General features: G+C 48.5%; 1 protein-coding gene and 1 long non-coding RNA gene across 3 annotated transcripts in view; one reads left to right on the top strand and one right to left on the bottom strand.

The window, feature by feature from the left end:
• The first annotated feature begins 1,255 nt into the window (after window positions 1-1,255).
• LOC121499895 lies at window positions 1,256-2,606 on the top strand. Its single transcript, XR_005990262.1, has 3 exons — window positions 1,256-1,311; window positions 1,445-1,612; window positions 2,129-2,606. It is a non-coding gene; the product is annotated as an uncharacterized LOC121499895 (long non-coding RNA).
• A 1,244-nt stretch (window positions 2,607-3,850) lies between these two features.
• FXYD6 (FXYD domain containing ion transport regulator 6) overlaps window positions 3,851-19,772 on the bottom strand; it is a 31,006-nt gene continuing 15,084 nt past the window's right edge. The window contains exons 2-8 of one of the 2 annotated variants that reach the window (XM_041771138.1): window positions 9,435-9,497; window positions 8,859-8,894; window positions 8,665-8,739; window positions 7,996-8,032; window positions 7,136-7,185; window positions 6,567-6,617; window positions 3,851-5,178 (exon numbers count right to left, since the gene is read on the bottom strand). In XM_041771138.1, coding sequence (XP_041627072.1) covers window positions 6,589-6,617; window positions 7,136-7,185; window positions 7,996-8,032; window positions 8,665-8,739; window positions 8,859-8,894; window positions 9,435-9,492 — 285 coding nt within the window. In that variant the 5' untranslated portion in view covers window positions 9,493-9,497 and the 3' untranslated portion in view covers window positions 3,851-5,178; window positions 6,567-6,588. Of the gene's footprint in view, window positions 5,179-6,566; window positions 6,618-7,135; window positions 7,186-7,995; window positions 8,033-8,664; window positions 8,740-8,858; window positions 8,898-9,434; window positions 9,498-19,772 lie in introns of both variants that reach the window. The other variant, XM_041771137.1, reaches the window with a different exon arrangement.

The raw sequence follows: 19,772 nt of genomic DNA, 5'->3' as shown, positions 1-19,772 counted from the left end.
GTGTTGTAGTACCCATCTAACAGAGGAGGAAACTGCACTGTGATGTAGGTGAGCCAGAACTCGAACCCAGGTCTGACAGGCAGGAGGGGCATCCCGCTATCAAAGAAAGGATGCAAAAAAAAAAAAAAAAAAAAAGAAAAGAAAAAATAAAGGATGCATAAGGCAATGAGAGGTAATATACATATTAATAATACAATCATAGCTGCGCGTAGAATTTTCAGTGTGTCCACTGTATCACTGTGACCTGTGAGGAAACAGGAAAGGTATTGCTGGGCCCATTGCACAGGTAAGGAAACTGAGGCTGAAGTGGCTTTCCCAGGGTTACACTGGAGCCCAGCTTACCCTCTGGCCAGGAAAGGACTACATTTTGCAAAGAAAATGACAGATGCTGGGGTGTGCCTAAGCTTACACAGCTAGAGAGGAGAGGGGACTACCACGGTATGTCCTGAGCCTCCTTTGCCCCTGCCAGCCTGCCTGCCTCCAAGCCTGGCTCTGAGGCAGGAGCCCACTCCTCAGGACAGTGCAGGGGGCCCCTCCCCTGCCACCCCTTCTGGCCCAAGCCGTCTGTGACATCCGATCCAGCATCACCTGCTCTGCCATCACTGCCTTGGCAGGTGCCCCATTATTGTGCAAGCAGGCCCAGGGCTGGGGCCCGCTCCATAAAATCAACAGCAGGTTGGCTTGAGCTGGCTGATTCTGCTCCCCTGGAGTTTAGCTGTGACAGCAATGAATCACACTAATGGTGAGAGGTGGCATTCTTCCTCTTTGTGGCCTGGAGACAGGTATTTCCAAAGCTCCTCCCCTGGCTCAGGCAAACACACCTGGTCTCTTTCTCTCTCGCTCTCTCTCTCTCATTGGGCCCAGAGTGAGGCAGAGCAGCCAGGGACAAGGTGGGGTGAACCAGATAGAGCTGGACAGCCCTCCACCCTGGCTTTGCCCGGCCACCCCTGCCAGCCCACGATCACTGGGAGGCCAGAGCCCTCCTCCCCAGAGGAAGGAGAGAGCCCGGTGACCTTGGCGTGTCCTTCAGCCTGGCATCCCCCTCACCCCCCACCCCTCCCTGCTGCTTGCGCTCTGCCTCTGACTCTCTTCCAAGAACAATTTGGCAAGTTCCAATCCACAACTTGCAAAAACAAAAACAAAAACAAAAAAACCACACATGCCAGAGTGGTGGGGAGGGTCACAGCCCGGGGGCTCAGAAGGCAGATTGACCTATTTTTATGTGGTGTTAAATAACACAAACACCTCCATGCAAACAGGCTTGAAAATCCTTGGAGTGGAATTCATGAGGAGCGGGGCAGTAGTTGGGAGGTAAGATGCGCAGGACACCTGGGAATCAGTGTCTGAGGCTTGGGGACCTTAGCATTCCCTTCTGGGAAGTGGCACAGCATGGCAGCTCTCCTATATAACCAAGTCTTAGTTCCTATATCCAACCAAATTACAGATATCAGTCACCGGCCTCGGGGCTGTGTGGTCAGACATGGTCCTGCCAGCGCGGAGCATTGGTCCAGAGGGAAGACACACATCAAATGGCAATCCATGCCTGGATTCTGGATTCTTCTTCCCTGACTCTACAGCTCTGGACCAGAGAGGGAGAAAGGGCTTATCCATTGTAAGTGGGTGGTGGGGTGGAGGCAGGGGAGATGGTCCTCAATTTGAGCCCGGACCTGGGTAGATCTGGCCATCCCGGGTAGATTCTCATAGTCCCTCTTGGTCAGAGGGTCCATTCTTGAACACTCCCAGTGACAGGGAGCTCACTCCCATTTGGGATCATCACAGCTGTGAGAACCAGGGACTCCCTCACACAAGGCCAAATTCTGCTCCTCCCATATGCACCCAAATGGGTCTATATCCTTTCTTCTGCTGCACAGAGCAAGATGGGCTTGGAGCTGGATGGATCTGGGCTGGACCTTGGCTTTGTCCCCAGGAGTGCAAACTCAGGCCAGTCCCACTGAGCTATGGTTTCCTTCTCTGTAAAACTGAGATACTACCAGGTAGGGCTGTGAGTTCTGAATGAGTTGAGCTGTGTGACATGGGCAGGGTTTGGCACATATTAGCTGCTTTATGTAGTTATTAATAATAATATTATTGCCATTATTTTGATCGTCATTATGCATCTTATTTCCAGGCCACAAGACGCAGAGTACAGTCTAGCTGGTGTATGCCCTGAAGGGCCAGCCAGGTTCCAGATGTGGTCACACCATGCCCTGTGATCCTCTTCTTCTGGACATCAGCCCTCTCCTGCAGAGGGAAACCAGGCCGCCTGGCATGCCAGAGGGAGCTTTGAAGACAGACAGCCAGGCCCTGTTCCTCGTCCCTCCAGGCCTCAAGGCTGTGACCTAGACCAGCCACAAATTTAGCAGAGAATCTGTAAGGTATGAATATCCTACCTGCCTCAGAGATAAGGTTGGGTTATCAGGAGGGAAAATAAGTGGGTGCCGACAGTCTGGCAAAGGAGGGACAACTATTTTCTAGATACACCAGAGCTGAATAACGTCATTCTCTGCCATTAACCTGATCATTGTGAGAAAAATCAGAATCTCCTCCATTAGATTTCCTCACACTTATTTTAACGTTTTATTTTTAATAATGAATGTGAAGAGGTATATCCATCATCTCTTGTGTTTCTGGGGCCTCAGGGTCTTCTTCGGGCCACACTCTGAAACTGCCACCAGACTTGTCGATTCCCTGATCCGCGAAGGTTCCACAAATGGTCGCTTATTTACAAACTTTAGGTGCAACCAGAAATTTTTTTTTAGCCCCCATGATCTCTGAGCTGACAAAACTGAGCTAAGATCTCAATGAAAAGCCCCAATCTTTTCAAAGACCTGGGGTGGGGCAGAGGGCAGGGCAGTTGCAGAACTAGGATAGGCACTCTGCATATCCCAGGGGTGGCCAGGGAGTAGCTGGACCTCCATGTCACTCAGGACCTGCACCTGCCAATTCTGTAGCTCTAAACAACTCCCAGAATCTAGACTCTTTGAAGATTTGGGGATGGGGGATGGTGTGAAGGTGTTCCAGGCACTCTTTTAGAACAAGACTTATTAGTCCTTACCCACTGAGAACTGTGTCTTGTAATAAAAACACACAAAACGCCCAGAGCTGGGGGGCGCCCAGCAGTGACCTCCCAGAGAATCAGCTTGCAGCTGTGCTTATTTGGCCAACAGTACTTTCTCAAAGACTGAACTGGAACATCTCTGGGAGGACACCATAGGTGACGCCTGGCCCCTAGGTGCCATCTATTGTGTCACCACAGCTGATTCATGAATGGACACTGTCCACCTGGACTCCACAGTTTGGAGGCAAGGTACGGAGCACTAAATGTGAAGATAAAGGCAGGAACCAGTGTGAACCGGAGCACAGAAAGGGACTTGCTCATTCTACCTGAAGTCCAGGAAGGCTTCATCGAGGAGGCAGTATTTGGGTTTAGAGAAAGATGAAAGGGTAAGAGCTCTGATCATAACCCAAGTGACCCACATACACCCTCTTTGCCAAGTCCTTAGGTGGTGGCCCCAGAACTGACCAAAGGGAGAGGTTAGAGCCTTTCTTTCTAGGCCAGCATGTCTTTGGTGGAGCCACTGTGACTCTGTGCTATGCAGGACATGCATTAGGTATAGGTCCCGCCACGGGGCAGAGCCTCAGCCACTGACCCAGGAGCAGGGGGTGGCTGGAGGAGGAAGGAGTGAGGAGGGGTCCAGGGGAAGCGGAGAGGCTCAGTGTCGCGCCGCTGGACCACACACACCACCTGGCTGCCACCCAGCTGCCGCTGCCTCCCTCTGACCAAGGGGGTGTCCCACAGGCCCTACACACGCTCAAGCTCTTTACACAGAGGAAAGCATTTCAGAGCCACTAGGAAACAAATGGTATTTTATTCCTTTTTGCTGTTGAGAGGATAGATCACAACACGGAGAACAGCAGTCCCGGTCACAGCGGCGCGGTTTGGTTAGTTTCCACGAGAACACGATGGATGGGACGGGCGGGGTCTGGCTGGACTTGCCATCCTTCCTGACTTTCAGCCTCTTGCTGTTCCCTCCGCAGCAGGGCTGTGCTGACCTGCCCGGTCTCTAACCTGCAGCCCAGCTGCCACACTTGCCGCTCTAATCGGCGACAGGCCAACGGTGCAGGAGTCATCGCTGCTGCCTGAGCAGTGGGATGAGGGGCAGAGAAGCAAAGGACCTCTGCTCCCCCTGCCGCCCCCCCCCCCCGCCAGAGTGCTGGCCCCAACAGAATGGATCCTATCAGCCCTTGCCTACCAGAGACCTCATTCAGGGACAGGAATCTGAGTCTAGAAAAGCCGGGCTGTAGCTGGGAGTCTCAGAAGCAGGGACGACAGGGGAGAGGAGGAGGATGCCAGAGCCCACGGGGTTATTGCTGAGAAGATATGCAAGGGGCACATTCCCCAGGGGCAGAGTAGAAGCCCTGGCCCTGGGATCCCGGGCTGCTCTGCCTTGGTGCAGGGCAGATGAGGACTCCGTGGTGGAAGCCCCAAGAGGAAACGACCATGGATGGCGCAGAGCTTGCCCGGAGGCAAAACTGGGCTCACCAGCTCCCTGCTGTGCCCCTCTGATTGCGGAGAGACCCCAGAACAGACTCGGGTCAGGGTAAGAATTCAGGAGCCAGGCTCTTGCAAAGGAAGCAAAGAGAGGCCATGTAGAGGGATCACGAAGGTGATGTAAACCTTCCCAAGTCCCGAGACAACTGGAGACCCCCACCCATGCCCCCTACCCCTATCTACACCCACCCCTATATCAAGAGAAGGGACTGGTCTCTCAAGGGAAAAAGCAGGCTCCCGGGAGTGGGAGATGATCAGGGGGTGGGGGGCACCGGGGAGCAGGGAGGTGCTGATGGCGACACGGCTCAGCACCCGCCCAGGAAAGTGAGTCCAGGGTCACTAAAACACAACATCATCCACAAACAAGCAGCCACAGAGACCACGGTCATCGAACACACACAGACACGTCACAGGAGGTGGACGGGACCGCAGGCTGTGGGCAGGGGAGGCGGGTGTTAGTTGCATCGTTAAGTTGCGGACCGTGTTGTGGGGATGGGGAGGGGGTCAGGGGGACACACATGTTCTTGGCTTCTCCTGGGGAAAGATCTGCTGCTGAAGTGGCCGGTGTTCTTAAGCATCAACATTTGCATCTAAAGGTTCAAGCAGCTCCGTTCAGGTTCTGGAGGCTAAAGGCGGAGAGAATTTAAATTAAAACACAACTTCGGTTCCTTTCGGGAATCTACCTGCTGCCTCCCTGCCTTTAGCATAGTCTCTCTGGCCACTGAGACCCACAGGATGAGACCCACTCTGAGCACCACATTCCTGGGGACACAAGGAGGACGAGCCTGACTTGCAGGGAAAGGAGGGGGGAATGGGGGGGGGTCCTCAGGGGAGTGCTTCTCTCAGCAGGGCTGGAACCTGGTAGCTGTGGAAAGAAAATTGTTACACCCAGAGTTTCTCCGTCAAGACACCGCCAGTAGTTGCTCACAGTCCCGTGACCTAAGAGAACAAGGTTTCTGAGGAAGTCCAAGTTTGTTGTTTTTTTTTTTTTTAAAGCCAAGACATGACAGCTGCTAGCTCACACCTCCCTCCCTGAAGCCCCCCCCCCCCGCTCCCCATGCCCAAGATGGGCCCTGCTGGCTGCCACAAATGGACAGAACACCAAGCCGCCAGCCTGGCCACCTGCCCCCCAGATTGGCATCGATGGCCACCTCGCACGTGGGCAATCCCTGACCTTTCCGAGCCCCATCTGGAAGATGGACATAACGAGCCCTGTTCTGCTCACCCACGGGGCTGTCATGAGGGCATCAAAGCACCTAGGAAAAAATTCACATGCTACCCAAGTCCACCGTGTTATCGCCATCACAGTAAAAGCTGGTGGTGTACCGGGCATTTCTGCATGAGAAATCTCTTCACTGACAATTTAGGATGAAGTCGTAGACCTATCATGCCTTATGCAAGGCAGATGTGAGTGGACTGCCCCCCTCGCACCCCCCGGCCCCAGTAAGTTCCAGGTACATCATAAAGCAAGTCTGCGTGTGGCAATATTTTGGAAACTAAAGCGTTTCATAGTTACTAGTCTTCTGTGTCCCTACAACAATCAACGGAAGCAAATACTAAACACAATGCCTCTGAAGGCTGTGCATGGATGATGCAGGTTGGGGGGGTAACCCACTCTTCTCGATTTTCTGTAGACACAGAAAGTTTCATTATGAAATGTTAATTTTTTTTCAAGTGGCCCTAAGATACCTTCTGAATCATCACTAAAAGCCATTATCTTCATGCTGCTCTGATATTAGGGGTATTTCACGAACCATACTTCTCTCCCAAGTCCTGCCCACGTGGCAGCTAAGATGACACCCCATGCACTTGACCACTGGGTTGTGCAGAATCCTGATTTTCCACCTGTTTACTGCGCATGTGTGGTGTATCTCAGATGTTTCCATCTGTCTTACTGCTCTCAGAGCATGGCTCATAAAAAAAGCTGTGCCCACTGCACCAGCTGGCCCCATACTTCTTCTCTGGGGAATGAACAGTGATGGGACCAGAGAAAGACACAGAGACAGAATCTTACCTTCCTACCCAAGGGCTACACTTCAGTTCTCTGCTTTCTGGGGCTCCGTTGCTAGAAAAAAAAATTGAATGGGTTGCAGTGAATGGGCCCCTCACCCCAGTAGGCCACCCCCCTGCGGGCAGCTGTGCCCATGCCCGACACCAGGGGAGAGTCTGGACCGTACAGCCAAGAGGCAACTTGGCAGGATTCTGAGTCAGACAGACCCAGGTGCAAATCCTCGCCCTGCTACTTGCTGGTTCTAAGAGTCTGGGACATTCCTTAGCTTTTCTGAGTCTTGGTGATAAAATGCTGATGGTGAGGTCTAATCACATGAAGGCCCCTGGTACCGTGCCCAACACAAAGCGGATGCCCTCTGAACAGTGGCTGTCAGTAGGGAGAAGAAAGCCTGTCTGGGGGAGGTGAGGGAGCCATGCAGAGCAGAGGCCCTGGAGGCCCCTTTTGTGGCACAGACACGGGAACACGTCTACTTAGCCCTAGGGAGGCTGTGGTGCCCAATGACCACCCCTCCCTGAGATGTCCGAGGACTCTCCGCAGTGACTTCTATCCCCCGGGGCTGGTGGTCACATTACCATTTGCAGTGATGAGGTTCTCCACCTGGGCCTCCTCATCCCCTGGAGCCCTGCAAGAACAAGAGACACAGCCCTTCCGTCAGAGGTCTGCACAGCAAGCCCAGTCTCCTTGCTGCCACGCGACAGTCTGCATGGGTCCCCACTGAGTCACTGGAGGGTGGGTGCACTCTCCACCTGGGGGTGCGTGGGGCAGGGGGTAGAAGCTGGGGTTGAAGGGTGCGGTGTCAGGGGAACTCACAGGAACCTTCAGTGTTGGCTCTGGAGACAACTAAGTGCTGGGAAGGAGTGGCCAAAGGCCGCCTCAGGGCTTGGGTTGTGTCCTGCCAGACTTTGGACTTTGGAGGTCCAGTGCTACATCTGGTTTTTGTAGTGGACTAATGGGGTACATCCTTTAAGGGAAGGGATGAATGACAGGGAGCCCAAGCTTCTACTCAGCCAAAGAGCCCCATGAGCAGGTAATAAGCAGGGGCAGTGACACAGGTCCTATAGAAAGGATGTAGACCTTCTGAGAGGCTCTGAGGCCCTCTGCATCCCTCCTCCCAAGCCCAACTGTCTCCAGGGCCTCCAGGAGAGCATCCAGCACCTTCTTGCCTACCTCCCCTCCCTAATATACATCAGAAGAGAGGAGGGGCTCGCCTAAACAGTTTGAGATTTCCTTTGCCCCAGAACATGTCTCGCAGTGCTCAAAGCTTCTCCTCTGCTCCCAACACACACACACACACACACACACACACACACACACACACACACACCCTCTTTCTAAGAAGTCAAAAGAATGCTCATTTGGGCTCACACATCAGGGGGCCTTCCCTGTCCCCTCCTAGTGTCACCCCAGATGTCCATAGACACGGCATCCTTACCGGGGCTTCTGATTGAAACTGCACTTGCATCTGCGACCTAAAAGGCAAAGAGACCACCCAAGGTCATGCTCCCAGCTTGAGCTTCAGGCCATGCTCCTGCTGTGAGCCCAAGGTCATGCTTCTTGAGCCCACGGTCATGCTCCTGGCTTGACCGCAGCAGGGCTGCCACACAGGACTACATAAAAAACACAGCAACACGCAGCAATCCTTGGAGTAGGGTTCTTCTGAGGTCAAGGTTCAACGATTCAGCAGTTTCGACTGACTACCCTGCCATAGTCGACTCAATCAGGCAAGTGCACAGGGCTCCATGCAGCCCAGGCTCATGTGGGAAAAACAAATGCAGGGCACATCCTCCGAAGCACTCTGGGGACAGCCTCTAACTCCTGTGGACACCCCCCACCCATGCCTCCTGGACACAGCCCGAAGAGAGCCACCCTGCCCCTTCCTAGTCCGTTTGTTTTCATCAAGCATTTATTTTGCTCTTTCTTCACTGTTTTACTGAGCACTTACTATGTGCCCCGGGCTGTATATTAGGTCCTAGAGATACCAGGGAGGATGGACAGCCTCTTCTCTGTCCAGGTGAGGGTGTGGCCTGGCTCTGACACCATTCTCTACCTGCTTAGCAGCCTCAGACAACACTCTTCCAGAGCAAACAGGGAACGAACTTACTCAGGATAAGGAGAATCCCCACCGAGAAGAGCACCACGGCAAACACCAGGCCCCCAATCCTCAGCGTCTGGTAATCTATCAAAGGAGCAAGAGTGAGACATGGAATGAGAGGAAGGTGGGGAAGAGCATGGTTTGCCCTCCCCCAGGTGGGGCTATACCTCCCCGTCCCCACCCGGGGTTCCCATCAAGCTCACCATAATGGAAAGGGTCCTTCTCATTCTCCTGCTCAGCTGCTGAAAAAAAGAAACAAGTGTGGGCTAGAGAAAGACACTTATACCTCTGGTTCCCGAATACCACCCAAGCTCCCCAAGTCCTCATTTCTCACAAAGGGACTCCTGGGAAGCACCATACAGGTGCCTGGGGAGGCAGAGAAGGGTGGGCCAGCCTGAGAGTCGAGGGGGGTCGGCTCAGAACCCCAGTGAGAGTCTACCTCCACAGCACATCCACATCCTTTGCGAGGCAGGGGCTATTACCCTCTTGTTACAGCCGGGGAAACAGAGACCAAGGTCAGGTTCTAGAGTGGGCTCCCGAGGTTCAGGCCGACAGTCTACAGAGACCTGGAAGGCTTGAGGACTGATGGTAAAGCCTGCTGGGCTCTGTGGGGAGGGGTGGGCAGGCTGGAGGTGGCTCGGAGAACACCTGCTGCCTTCCAGCACCTTCTCTGCTGACTAAAGCGGGGACGGGCTGTCACTGATCAGACATGTAGACTCTGAGAGCCCCCTTGCCCGGCCCTATACTCTCACAGGGTCGGGACCTGGAGGGGGACTTACCACTGGCCAGGACGGTGGGAGCCAGCATGCTGCACAGAAAGATCAGTGCCACCTCCATGGTGTCTGCGGACGGAGGAGGAGAAGAAGTCATTCTCTGCATGAGAGACTCCCCACCCCAACCCTCAGCCTGATTAGGGGGCTCTGAGTGGGGTTCCCAGCTCTACGCTGAGCACTCTTAACGCCGTGAAAGTGATAGAGCTGAAGCAGCTGCCGTTTGCCCAACTCTTAAGGAGAGCTCTGCCTGCATTAATTCAATTCCTACAACAGAATCAATGCAATCGGTAGGCGCAGGGACTGACCCATCCTGTAGGGGAAGAGCCTGCCTGAGGTGGACGCGCAGGAGAGTGAGCAACAGAGCCTCGGGGAGCCCTCCTTGAGAGCCCACGCTGCCTCTCCCAAGCCCAAGCCAGAAAGCCCCCAGGGCTTTGGTAACGACCCCCTGCTGCACCCTCCTCTTGAGGCTACCTCCAGGTCACCAAGAGGTTTGGGACTTCCCAGCCAGGTTCCCCACCTTTGATGAGACTGAATGGGGCAGGTAAGTGAATGCCTCTCTAGCCTAGCCAGCCACACGGGGCTGGGGAGACTTGCTATTCACTGGTCTCCATGTGGTAAACCCTGAGATGCCCGACACCCTCACTTCTAAAGTGCCCGAGTCGATGCTTCCCACAGGCTTCATGGGGTTAATACTCCTCCAGGAAGGCGGTTTGGTCAAACAAAGGTAGTGTGGTTCTACTGGTTCTCAGTGTCAGCACTCTGACCTCCGCTTCCCTGGACTTTTGCTCATGAGTTCATCAAGCCCCTGTCTTTGGGGCCAGGGTCCCCAGGATGGGTCCTCTGGACGGAGGCGGAAGGTGGCCAGCTGGTCCCTTCCAGGGACAGAGTTCAGTGCCATGACACACACCTCAGTCCTGGGCTTACACAAGTGTGGTGATGAGCCAGCAAGGAAAAGTGGGGAGAAAAGCCCAAACTAGAAAAGCACAAGGCTGTCCACCATTTATGGGGGTGAGCCTGGCAGTGGCCTGCACCCTGGACCGGTATCGAGTGGCCAGGACCATGCTGGCTCCAAGGGATCACCCCCATTGCCTCTCAGGCCGCAAGCAAGCAGCCCCAGCTGCCCTTCACCTCTCAGCCACCAGAGGTCAGAACAACTGCATCCAGCTCCGCGGGGCCCATGAGAGAAAGCCTCCCAGGAAGTGTTTACCAAAAGGCAGTAATTTGCTTCTAATGCCATTTCATCTAAGATTTGCAATTCTTTTCAATTTTACATGTTCTGTACCTATAAAAGTGTATGTAGCACATACGTATAATGAAGCTCAGTAAGATGAACACGGGTAATTTAAGAACTAGACCTTTACAAACACCTGCTGCATTTACCTGTACTTTCTTCCAACCCATCCCTCCTCCCTCTGCCTCACTCCCACAGGTGATCAGTATCCTGGACAACAGGTACCCATACATTTGTCATCATTGGCTTGTTCTTCTTCAAAGGCATTTTTTAAAAAGATTATTTATTTGAGAAAAAGAAAGCATGTGAGCGGGAGGAGGGGCAGAGGCAGAGGGAGAGAGAATCTCCAGGACACTCCCCACTGAGCACGGAGCCTGGCAAGGCAGGGCTCCATCCCAGGACCCTGAGATCATGACCTGAGCCAAAACCAAGGTCGGATGCGTCACTGACTGAGCCACCCAGGCACCCCACTCAAAGACATTATTTTTAGATTAAGATATAATTCACATACCATGAAACTCATTTAAAAGTGTACGATCCAGTGCTTTTTAGTACATTCAGAAAACTGTGCAGCCATCAGCACTGATTCCAGAACGCGTTCATCACCCCAGAAAGCAACCCTGTCCCCATAAGCAGTTGCTCCTGTTCTGTTCTCTCCACCCCCCCGGCCCCTGACAACCATCATCTCCCCTCTCTCTCTGTGGATTCGCCTATTCCAGACACTTCATGTAGAAGAATCGTACAATCTGTAGCCTTTGGTATCTGGTTTCTTCCACTTAGCATCGTGTTTTCAAGGTTCATCGATGCTGTGGCTGGTTTCAGAACTTTGATTGTCTGGCTATCTCTCCTGCTCCTCTTCTTAAAAATCTATTTATCGCACAGATATTAATACGGGTGTTTAGTGGAGCTCTTTTGAGCCTTGTAATTGTGATATTATGTTGTTTACAGTCTTCCGGGACTGGCTTTTTTTGTTCAACGTTATGTTCCTAAGATTCATCCATCACGACACGTGACCCTAGCTCGTTCACTCCTGAGGTTGTGTGGTATCCCACTATGCGGGTTAATTATCCTGTCCATGCTCTGCCACTTGATTATCTTTTTTGGTTTTCCCATTTTGCGTGGTTGTAAATAACACAGCCGTGAACATTTCTCTGCACACTGCCCAGGGCACACACGCAAGACACTGTTTTTCACATTTTTTTGCCATCATTGTCATACGAAATACTTTTTAGGCTGGAACTCAGTGCAAATATATATTCATATATACCTGGGACAACATTGCAAAATAATACTTAAAATGAATGACAACCTCTGATATTTTCTATAGTTTCCCTTTTTAAAATAAAAAGGCTAGGCCCATGAGTGGGTCACTCTGCAGTAGGAAAATGTATGTTCTAGAGACAGGCCTAGGAGTGAGGTCATTGGGTGGTATGGTATGCAAATCGTCAACCTTACAGAATACTTGCAAATTGTTTTCCCAAGTGCCCATTTCCACATCCTACCAGTTGCATGACTGTCCCTGTTACTCTGCATCCCTATCAATCCTTGATATTGCCAGACTGCATATTTTCCACCAATCTAGAGGTGCAAAGTATGGTCTTAATTTGATCACTCAGTAATGGACTTGGGCTTCTGTTTCTTTGCCATTCCTGTTCCTTCAGCAGTGATGTGTCTTTCATGTCTTTGGTTCATTTTTCAAGTGGGTTGCCATTATTAGTATTATTCATTTAGTATTCTGGATTCGAAATCTTTGTCATTAAGTACTGCAAATGTCTCTCCCCAATTAGTGGCTTGTCTTTTCATCTTTTGTTGCTTTCAATGAACAGAATGTCTTAATTCTAATGTAATTGAATGTGATGATTTTTTGGGTCTTGTTGAAGATACTGTCAGCCTGAGTCAGGAAGAATTTTCTTCTGGACATTTTGCAGCTTTGTCTTTTACATTTAAATCTTTATTCCACCCAGAATTGGTGTTCATGTAAAGCATGAGATAGGGATCTAATTTTTATTTTTTTCCCATACTGACAAGCAGTCGTCCTGGCACTATTTGTTGGCAACCCGTCCCCCACCTTTCCTCCTGAGATGTAATGCCACTTTCGTCATACACCTGGTTTCTACTCAGGTGTTTCTATTTCTGCGACTTCTCTTTTGACCTATTGGTCAACTTGTTCCTGCATCAGAATCCATGCCTAATTGTTACAACCTGATAGTAATCTTCCCATGTGGTAAAAGAAATTCCCCTCTTCATTTTCCTCTTTCCTCTCTTCCTCTTCCCCTTTTCCCTCAGGAATACCCTATTTTTGGTCTATATTTGGTCTAAAATTTACATATGAATTTTAGAATCAGACCATCATATTTATCTAAAACTGTTGGAGTTCTCATTGCAGCTTCAATGGATCTATGTGTAGAACCACCTGGGGAGAACCAGTATTCCTGTAATCTTGAGTCATTTCATTGGTTTATGTCCTTTTTAATGTCCTATAACAGTTTTATAAATGCTTTCATATAGGTCTTGCACATCTTCTACTAGACTTATTCCTAGGTGCCTTTTACTTCTTATTGTTATTTTACATGCTATCTCTTGTGTGTGTTTTCTAATTTTTCCTGGTGTAGAGAAAGGTAATTGATTTGTGCATATTGATCTTAAATCCAATAATCTCACTAAACTCTTATTATTTCTAATAATTTACCTATAGATTCCTTTGGGTTTTCTCTGACATATCATCTGCAAATGACACAGTGCTGTTTCTTATTTGCCAATGCTTATACTGTTGATTTTCATTTCTTCTGTCCTGCTAGGCCTTACAGTAAAATGTAGAATAGAAGCAGTAATACTGGACACACACACTCACATACAGGCAGTCTTATTACTGGTTTTATTTTTTACTTGTATTTCATTTTTATGTGTGTTTATTTTTTATTTTTTTCAGCTTTACTGTGATATGACATCTAACATTGTGTTGTTTAAAGGTGTGATGATTTATCTGATGCATGTTTAGTCTGCAAAATATTGCCACAATAAGATCAGTTAACACCTCCATCACCTCACATAATTATCTTTTGTGTGCATGGTGAGGAATGATAAAGAAAATGTGGCATATATACAATGAAATATTGTTCAGCCATAAAAAGAAGGGAATTACTGATTTTAAATAGATTTCTTCTAATGTTTTAAAAATCCCCCCTCTAATCCTGGTTCTCCAAGATGTTTCTGTTTTACATTAATTATGAATGAGTGTCTTATATCTATAGTTTTTACCTTTATCAATGAAATAAGTTATGTGCATGGGTCATCTAATGTCAAATCATCCTTGCATTGGTGGGATAAGACCAATACATTGTCTTCTTAGTAAATAGATGGATTTGGTTTGCTGGTATTTTGTTTAGGATTTTTGCACTTATGTGAATGAGTAAAATTGGGCTGCAATTTTTATTTTATTGTGTTGACCTTGCCTGGTAACGTGGTAGTCCTGGCCTCACAGAGCAAGTATTTCCTCTCTTGTTATTCCCTGGAAGAGTTTACAGAAGACTGAAATAATCTGTTCTTTGACTGTCTGGTAGAACTAAATGATAAAATCATCTTAGTCTTTTCTTTGTGGGGGGATTTTTGATTGCTTTTTCAATTCATTAATGGCCATGACATTCTTCAGATTTCTCTTCTTCTTGTACATATTTAATGAGTATAATTTTTATAGCAATGTGCTCTTTTCTGTTTTCAAATTTATTGCCATAAAGTTGTTTATAGTATTTTCTATGTATCTTTAGAAACCACTCATTTGGGCAGCCTGGGTGGCTCAGTGGTTTAGCGCTGCCTTCAGCCCTGGGTGTGATCTGGAGACCAGGGATCGAGTCCCACATCAGGCTCCCTGCATAGAGCCTGCTTCTCCCTCTACCTGTGTCTCTGCCTCGCTCTCTCTCTCTGTGTCTCTCGTGAATAAATAGATGAAATCTTAAAAAAAAAAAAAAAAGAAATGAAGGAAACCACTCATTTCTGTTGGATCTGTGGTTATTTCTCTTTTTTGCATTCCTAACATTGTTTATTTGTGATGGCGCTCTTTTTTCTTCACCTTCTACCAGATGTTCACCTATTTCATGTCTTTTCAAGAACCGGCTCTTGGTTTTGCTGATCCCCTTTACTGTGTTTTAAATTGTCCTTCATTCTGCCCTTATGTGTTCTTTGACTTTATCCTATTATTCTTTCTTTATATTTATCTTCTTATGATGGATACTTGGTTAATAATTAGCCTTTCTTCTCTAATATCAGCATCAAAGACTATAATCCTCTAAATGCCACTTTCACCCCAACATACGAGCTTTGAAATGTGGTTTTTGGATTATTGTTTAGTTTTTAGTACTTTAAATTTGCACCATGATTTCTTTCTTTTTTTTTTTTTTTTAAGATTTTATTTATTCATGAGAGACACAGAGAGAAAGAGAGGCAGAGACATGGGCAGAGGGAGAAGTAGGCTCCATGCCGGGAGCCTGAATGCGGGACTCGATCCTGACCACTGAGCCACCCAAGGATCCCCTGTACCATGATTTCTTACCAAGAATTATGAAGCCGTGTTTGTTAAATGTCCAAAAGTATAGTGATTTTTAAAATTTACCTTTGTAATCGACTTCTAACTGATGTGCACTGTGGTCAGAAAACATGGTCTGAGGATACAGATGCCTCAAAATTTGCTGACCTATTATATGGTTAGTGATTTTAAAAATTATATTTCATTTACTAGAAGACTGTGAATTCCTTGATTCTTGGGAAGAAAGTTCTGTGTGCCCAACAAATTAAGATTATTAGCTGTGTTATTTATATTTCTATATATTTTCTTATTCTTTTTTGACTGTTGGGTCTATCAAAAATTAAGGTAGGTGCTTTAAAAGCTACCTCTATGAGAAAGGATTTACATATTTATCACTGTGTTTCTTACAATATTCTAAAAGAAAGTTTAAAATTCTTATATTGGCCTGTGAGTTGGATCCTTTAGGATTATATAGTGATCCTCTGTCTTATATTCTATTTCACTTTCTACCTTCCTGTGTCCTTATGTATTATATGTGCATTTTACCAACTTACAAATGGCAAAACTTACATTAAAAAAAAATTCCAAAAAATAAAAAATAAAAAATAAATCCACCTGATAATTTCTGTTAACTGCCAATTTTATCCTGTTTAACTTTATTATGACTATTGACTGGTCCAACTTGTTTCTCTTTTGACTTTTTTTTTTTCTTATTTTTGACTAATTTTTTTTCTTCTTATTCATTGTCTCCCTCTACTGGTTGAGCAATTATACATGCTATTGCTAGTCTTAATAGTGAGCTTTGGAACTTTACCACGTGTGTTTGCTATGGACTGTTTGTGTACCCCAAATTCATGTACTGGAACCTAATTCTCAATGTGACATATTTAGAGATGGGCCTTTGGGAGGTGATTAGGTCCTGAGGGAGAGTCCTCACGAACAGTATGGGTGCCCTTATAAAAGAGAACTCTCTCGCCTCTCCCACTAAGTGAGGCCTCAGTGAGAAGATGGCCATCTGTGACTCAGGAGGAAGGCTCTCATCAGACACTAAATTTGCCAGCACACCTTGACCTTGAATTTACAGCCTCTAGAACTGTGAGAAATAAACCTCTATTATTGAATCAGTCACCTAGTCTATGATCCTGTATTATAGCTGCCCAAGGAGACTAAGACAGTATTTGAGTTAACAAAGACTGTAAAAGTCTAACGTTAAAAGGTATTATACTTACTAGGTATAATACCTTTCCTGAAAAATACAAAAATACAAACCACCTCCCCCCTAACATATATGCTATTATTGTAAAGCTTTCAGTTCTTTTTTTAATTCTATGACATAGATATTAGTATTTATGTTTCATGGAAACACGTTTGTTTTGATTTACGCGTGTGTTGGTCACTAGTACCCCCTGGAATTGACAGCCTTGTAGAGTTCCCTTCTACACTGCACTGTGTGGCCAATAAAACACAGTGGAATTAACGTGTCATTCCCAATAGTAGATTACAAAAGGCACCATGGCTTTCTCTCTCTCTCTCTCTCTCTCTCTCGGATTGCTTGCTCTTAGGGAAAAATCACCTGCCATGTCTTAAGGATATTCAGGCATCCCTGTGGAGAGGCCCACGTGGCAGAAAACAGAGGGCCTCAGTTCAGGGAAGTACACCTGCCACAAACCACATAAGTGAGCTTGGAGGCAGATCCTCCAAGCTTCCACATGATTGCCCCCCTGGCTGACAGCCTGACTGCAGCCTCGTTAATGACTCAGAGCAGAACCACACAGCCAAGCTGCTGCCTCATTCCTGGCCTTGGAAACCTTACAAGATAACTAATGCTATTGTTTGGGGCTCATTTGTTATGCCGCAGGAGATAACTAATACAATGTATTTACTAGCCCATGTCTTCATGATTCTTTTTGAATCCTAGCCATCCATCTAGACATTTTCTTTGATCCTCAAGAACATCTTTTTAGAATTTTCTTTAATGAAGCTCTATTGGTTACAAATTCAGTTATTTTGTTTATCTGCAATGTTTTCATTTCACCTTTCTGTGGACAGACTGGAAGGTGATCTCAATAATTCTGACCTGCCATCTCATATTCTAGCCTCAGTGTAATGCTCTCCCTCTTGGTTGGGACAGCAGCTGGTACTGGCTGCTAGCCAGGAGAAGGGTTTTTGGCCCCTCCTGGGAGCAGGAAAGACACATGTCAAGGATTCCAGCACACTAGTCCCTGCCATGCCTTTCCATCAACTCCCCAAATCCCCTCCATAGCTGCTCAGATTCAAGTCCATCCTACAAACACACACTGAATCCTAGAAAGGGCCATACTCTTCTGGGCTCTGCAAGAGATAAATAGACAAACAAGACATAGCCCCTGCTTCCAAGGATTGGCAGGATTTGGCAGCCTAGGCTCTGGCACCTCAGCAAGAGTGATGAGAGCTTTATGAGAGGCAGAGGTAGAGACTACAAGGGAGAGTCCATCGGGACAGGGAAGGGGACAACAGGCAATTCACAAGGGAACCAGGGGCATTCTCACGGAGGAGCTGACAATTCAGCAGGACCTTGAAAGGAGGATTGGATTTTGATGGACAGGGCAGGAAGAGAGAAACTAAGGGCATTCTGGCAGAGGACATAGCATGAACCAATGCACTGAGAAGGGAAAATGGGAGGCAGGGATAACAAACAGTACTCAGTTCAAGTCCAGTTCCAGTTGACCCTCAAGGCACTTCTTTCGGTGGTGGCTACCCAAAGCAGCTACTTCAGAAGGCCTCTGGATGAGGTCCATCGAGAGAGAGGGCCTCATCCCTTAGTCATGCCTGCCTGGCACTGGAGAGGGCTGGGCCAGCAACCTGCCAAGTATTTGCCATTTCTAGAGTAAGCAACCTTCCAAACAGTGAACAACCCTGTTGAGTAGAGCATGGGCGGTAGATGGTGAGAATTCTGATAAGTCAGATGGTGGAGGATCTCGAATGCCAAGCTGAAGAGTAAAGACCTGTCTTTGTGTTCTGAGGAAAGCATTTCTGATCAAGTTACAGTGAGCTCAAAGAAATACTGTTACAGATCTGGAAAGTGACCAACTCCCTGCTCCTCCAGGCTGCTGCCCAAGCCTGGCCTACACCGGCCACACCTCAGCACAGGCCTCCTCAGGCTGCCTCTTGGCCCCTACACCCATTTTTGAAAGTCTCATTGGTACCACTGGCATTGCCCCTGAGTCAAGTGGCCAAACACATACGGAGCCTCTGAAAAGACACACAATGTCCTTCTCTCACTGCTGTACCAAGAAACCCAGTCTGGGCCTCCCTGCCCTCCCACACAACCGCCCCTCATGGCCCACGCCCTCCCCAGTCCTCCCAGTTACCACACATTTCTCTCTCCCAGAAAGGAAGCAGAGCTGCCTGGGGCTGGCTAAGGGTGGGTGCTGAGCGTAGAAGTGACAAGTCTCCCTTCCAGGCTACAGAGTCTAAGGAGTAGATGGAAGAGAAGAGGGAGGATCTCTGGGAGAAGGGGCTCAGGTGGCCACACTAGCCTCCACGTGCATGGGAGGCCCCGGGCCTCTGTGTGTGTTTGGGGTGGGGCGGGGCGCGGTGCCTACGATTGTGGCTCTCAGGGCCTGGGGTTTGGGAAACATCATCACCAGGAGACTTCGATGCCTCCTCTTTCTGCCGCTCCCCAGCTCTGAATTTCTAGACCCTTTAGACTCCCCTTCCCAGCTGGAAAATGGGACCAGCCACATTCTGCTTCCTCTGTAGCATCTCATGAAAAAGAATTCAGATTTCCACTCGTTTCCCTTCCCCCTCCTGTTCTGTTCTGTCCACACTGGTCAACGGCTGGCATTTCAGGTGGCAGCAGCCCTTCCGTGTCAGTGTTGTTCCCTGGCCTTCCTGCCTTTTGCAGAGTCGCTCTCTGCATGTGCCGGAGAAAGCAATCAGAAGAGTTTCTCTGGCGATTATCTTTCCATTCTGAGTCACATAATTTCACATAATTGCTGGGTAAAAGCTGCTCAGAAAAAGCAGCCACTAGTTGATGATATAGCAACATGCTCTATTAGTTTTGATTCCATGCAGCAGTGAGGTAGAGCAGTATACCCGGTTCTATTGTGAAAATAACTCCAAAACAACCTCCCTCTAAAGTGCACAGGCTCCAAATTACAGTGAGACTTGATTAGCTCACGCTCATCCCTCCGTCCCTCCACCCCTAAAGCCTTCACCCCGTCCATCCCAAGCATCTCACCTGTTTGCCTTCTTTCAGACTCAGCCCATGGAAAACATGCCCAGAGGGACCACCAAGGCACGGTCCTGGCAGGATCCCCCCTAATAAAGATGAGCTTCTCCCCCCACCCAGACAGGACATGCTGGAAGGGACCCTCTGATGGGGTCACAGGGTCACAGAATGCCTGGGCCCCATTGTTTAGGCTAACTGGCTATCCTGGACTGTTACTGCATGTAATTTAGCCTGTGATGTATCCAAATTTGCAACAAAGAAACCTGGTAAAAGAAGGCTGCACTGTGTATAAATAGGATAAAACCCAAGATGTGAGGTTTACCAGATGGAGCCAGCATCGCAGCACGCCAGGGTTAGAACGATGGAGATGAAAGTTCTTAG

This window comes from Vulpes lagopus, chromosome 10 (assembly GCF_018345385.1).
Source record: "Vulpes lagopus strain Blue_001 chromosome 10, ASM1834538v1, whole genome shotgun sequence".
Lineage (NCBI taxonomy): Eukaryota > Metazoa > Chordata > Mammalia > Carnivora > Canidae > Vulpes > Vulpes lagopus.
This window is presented reverse-complemented; position numbering and strand designations above follow the sequence as displayed.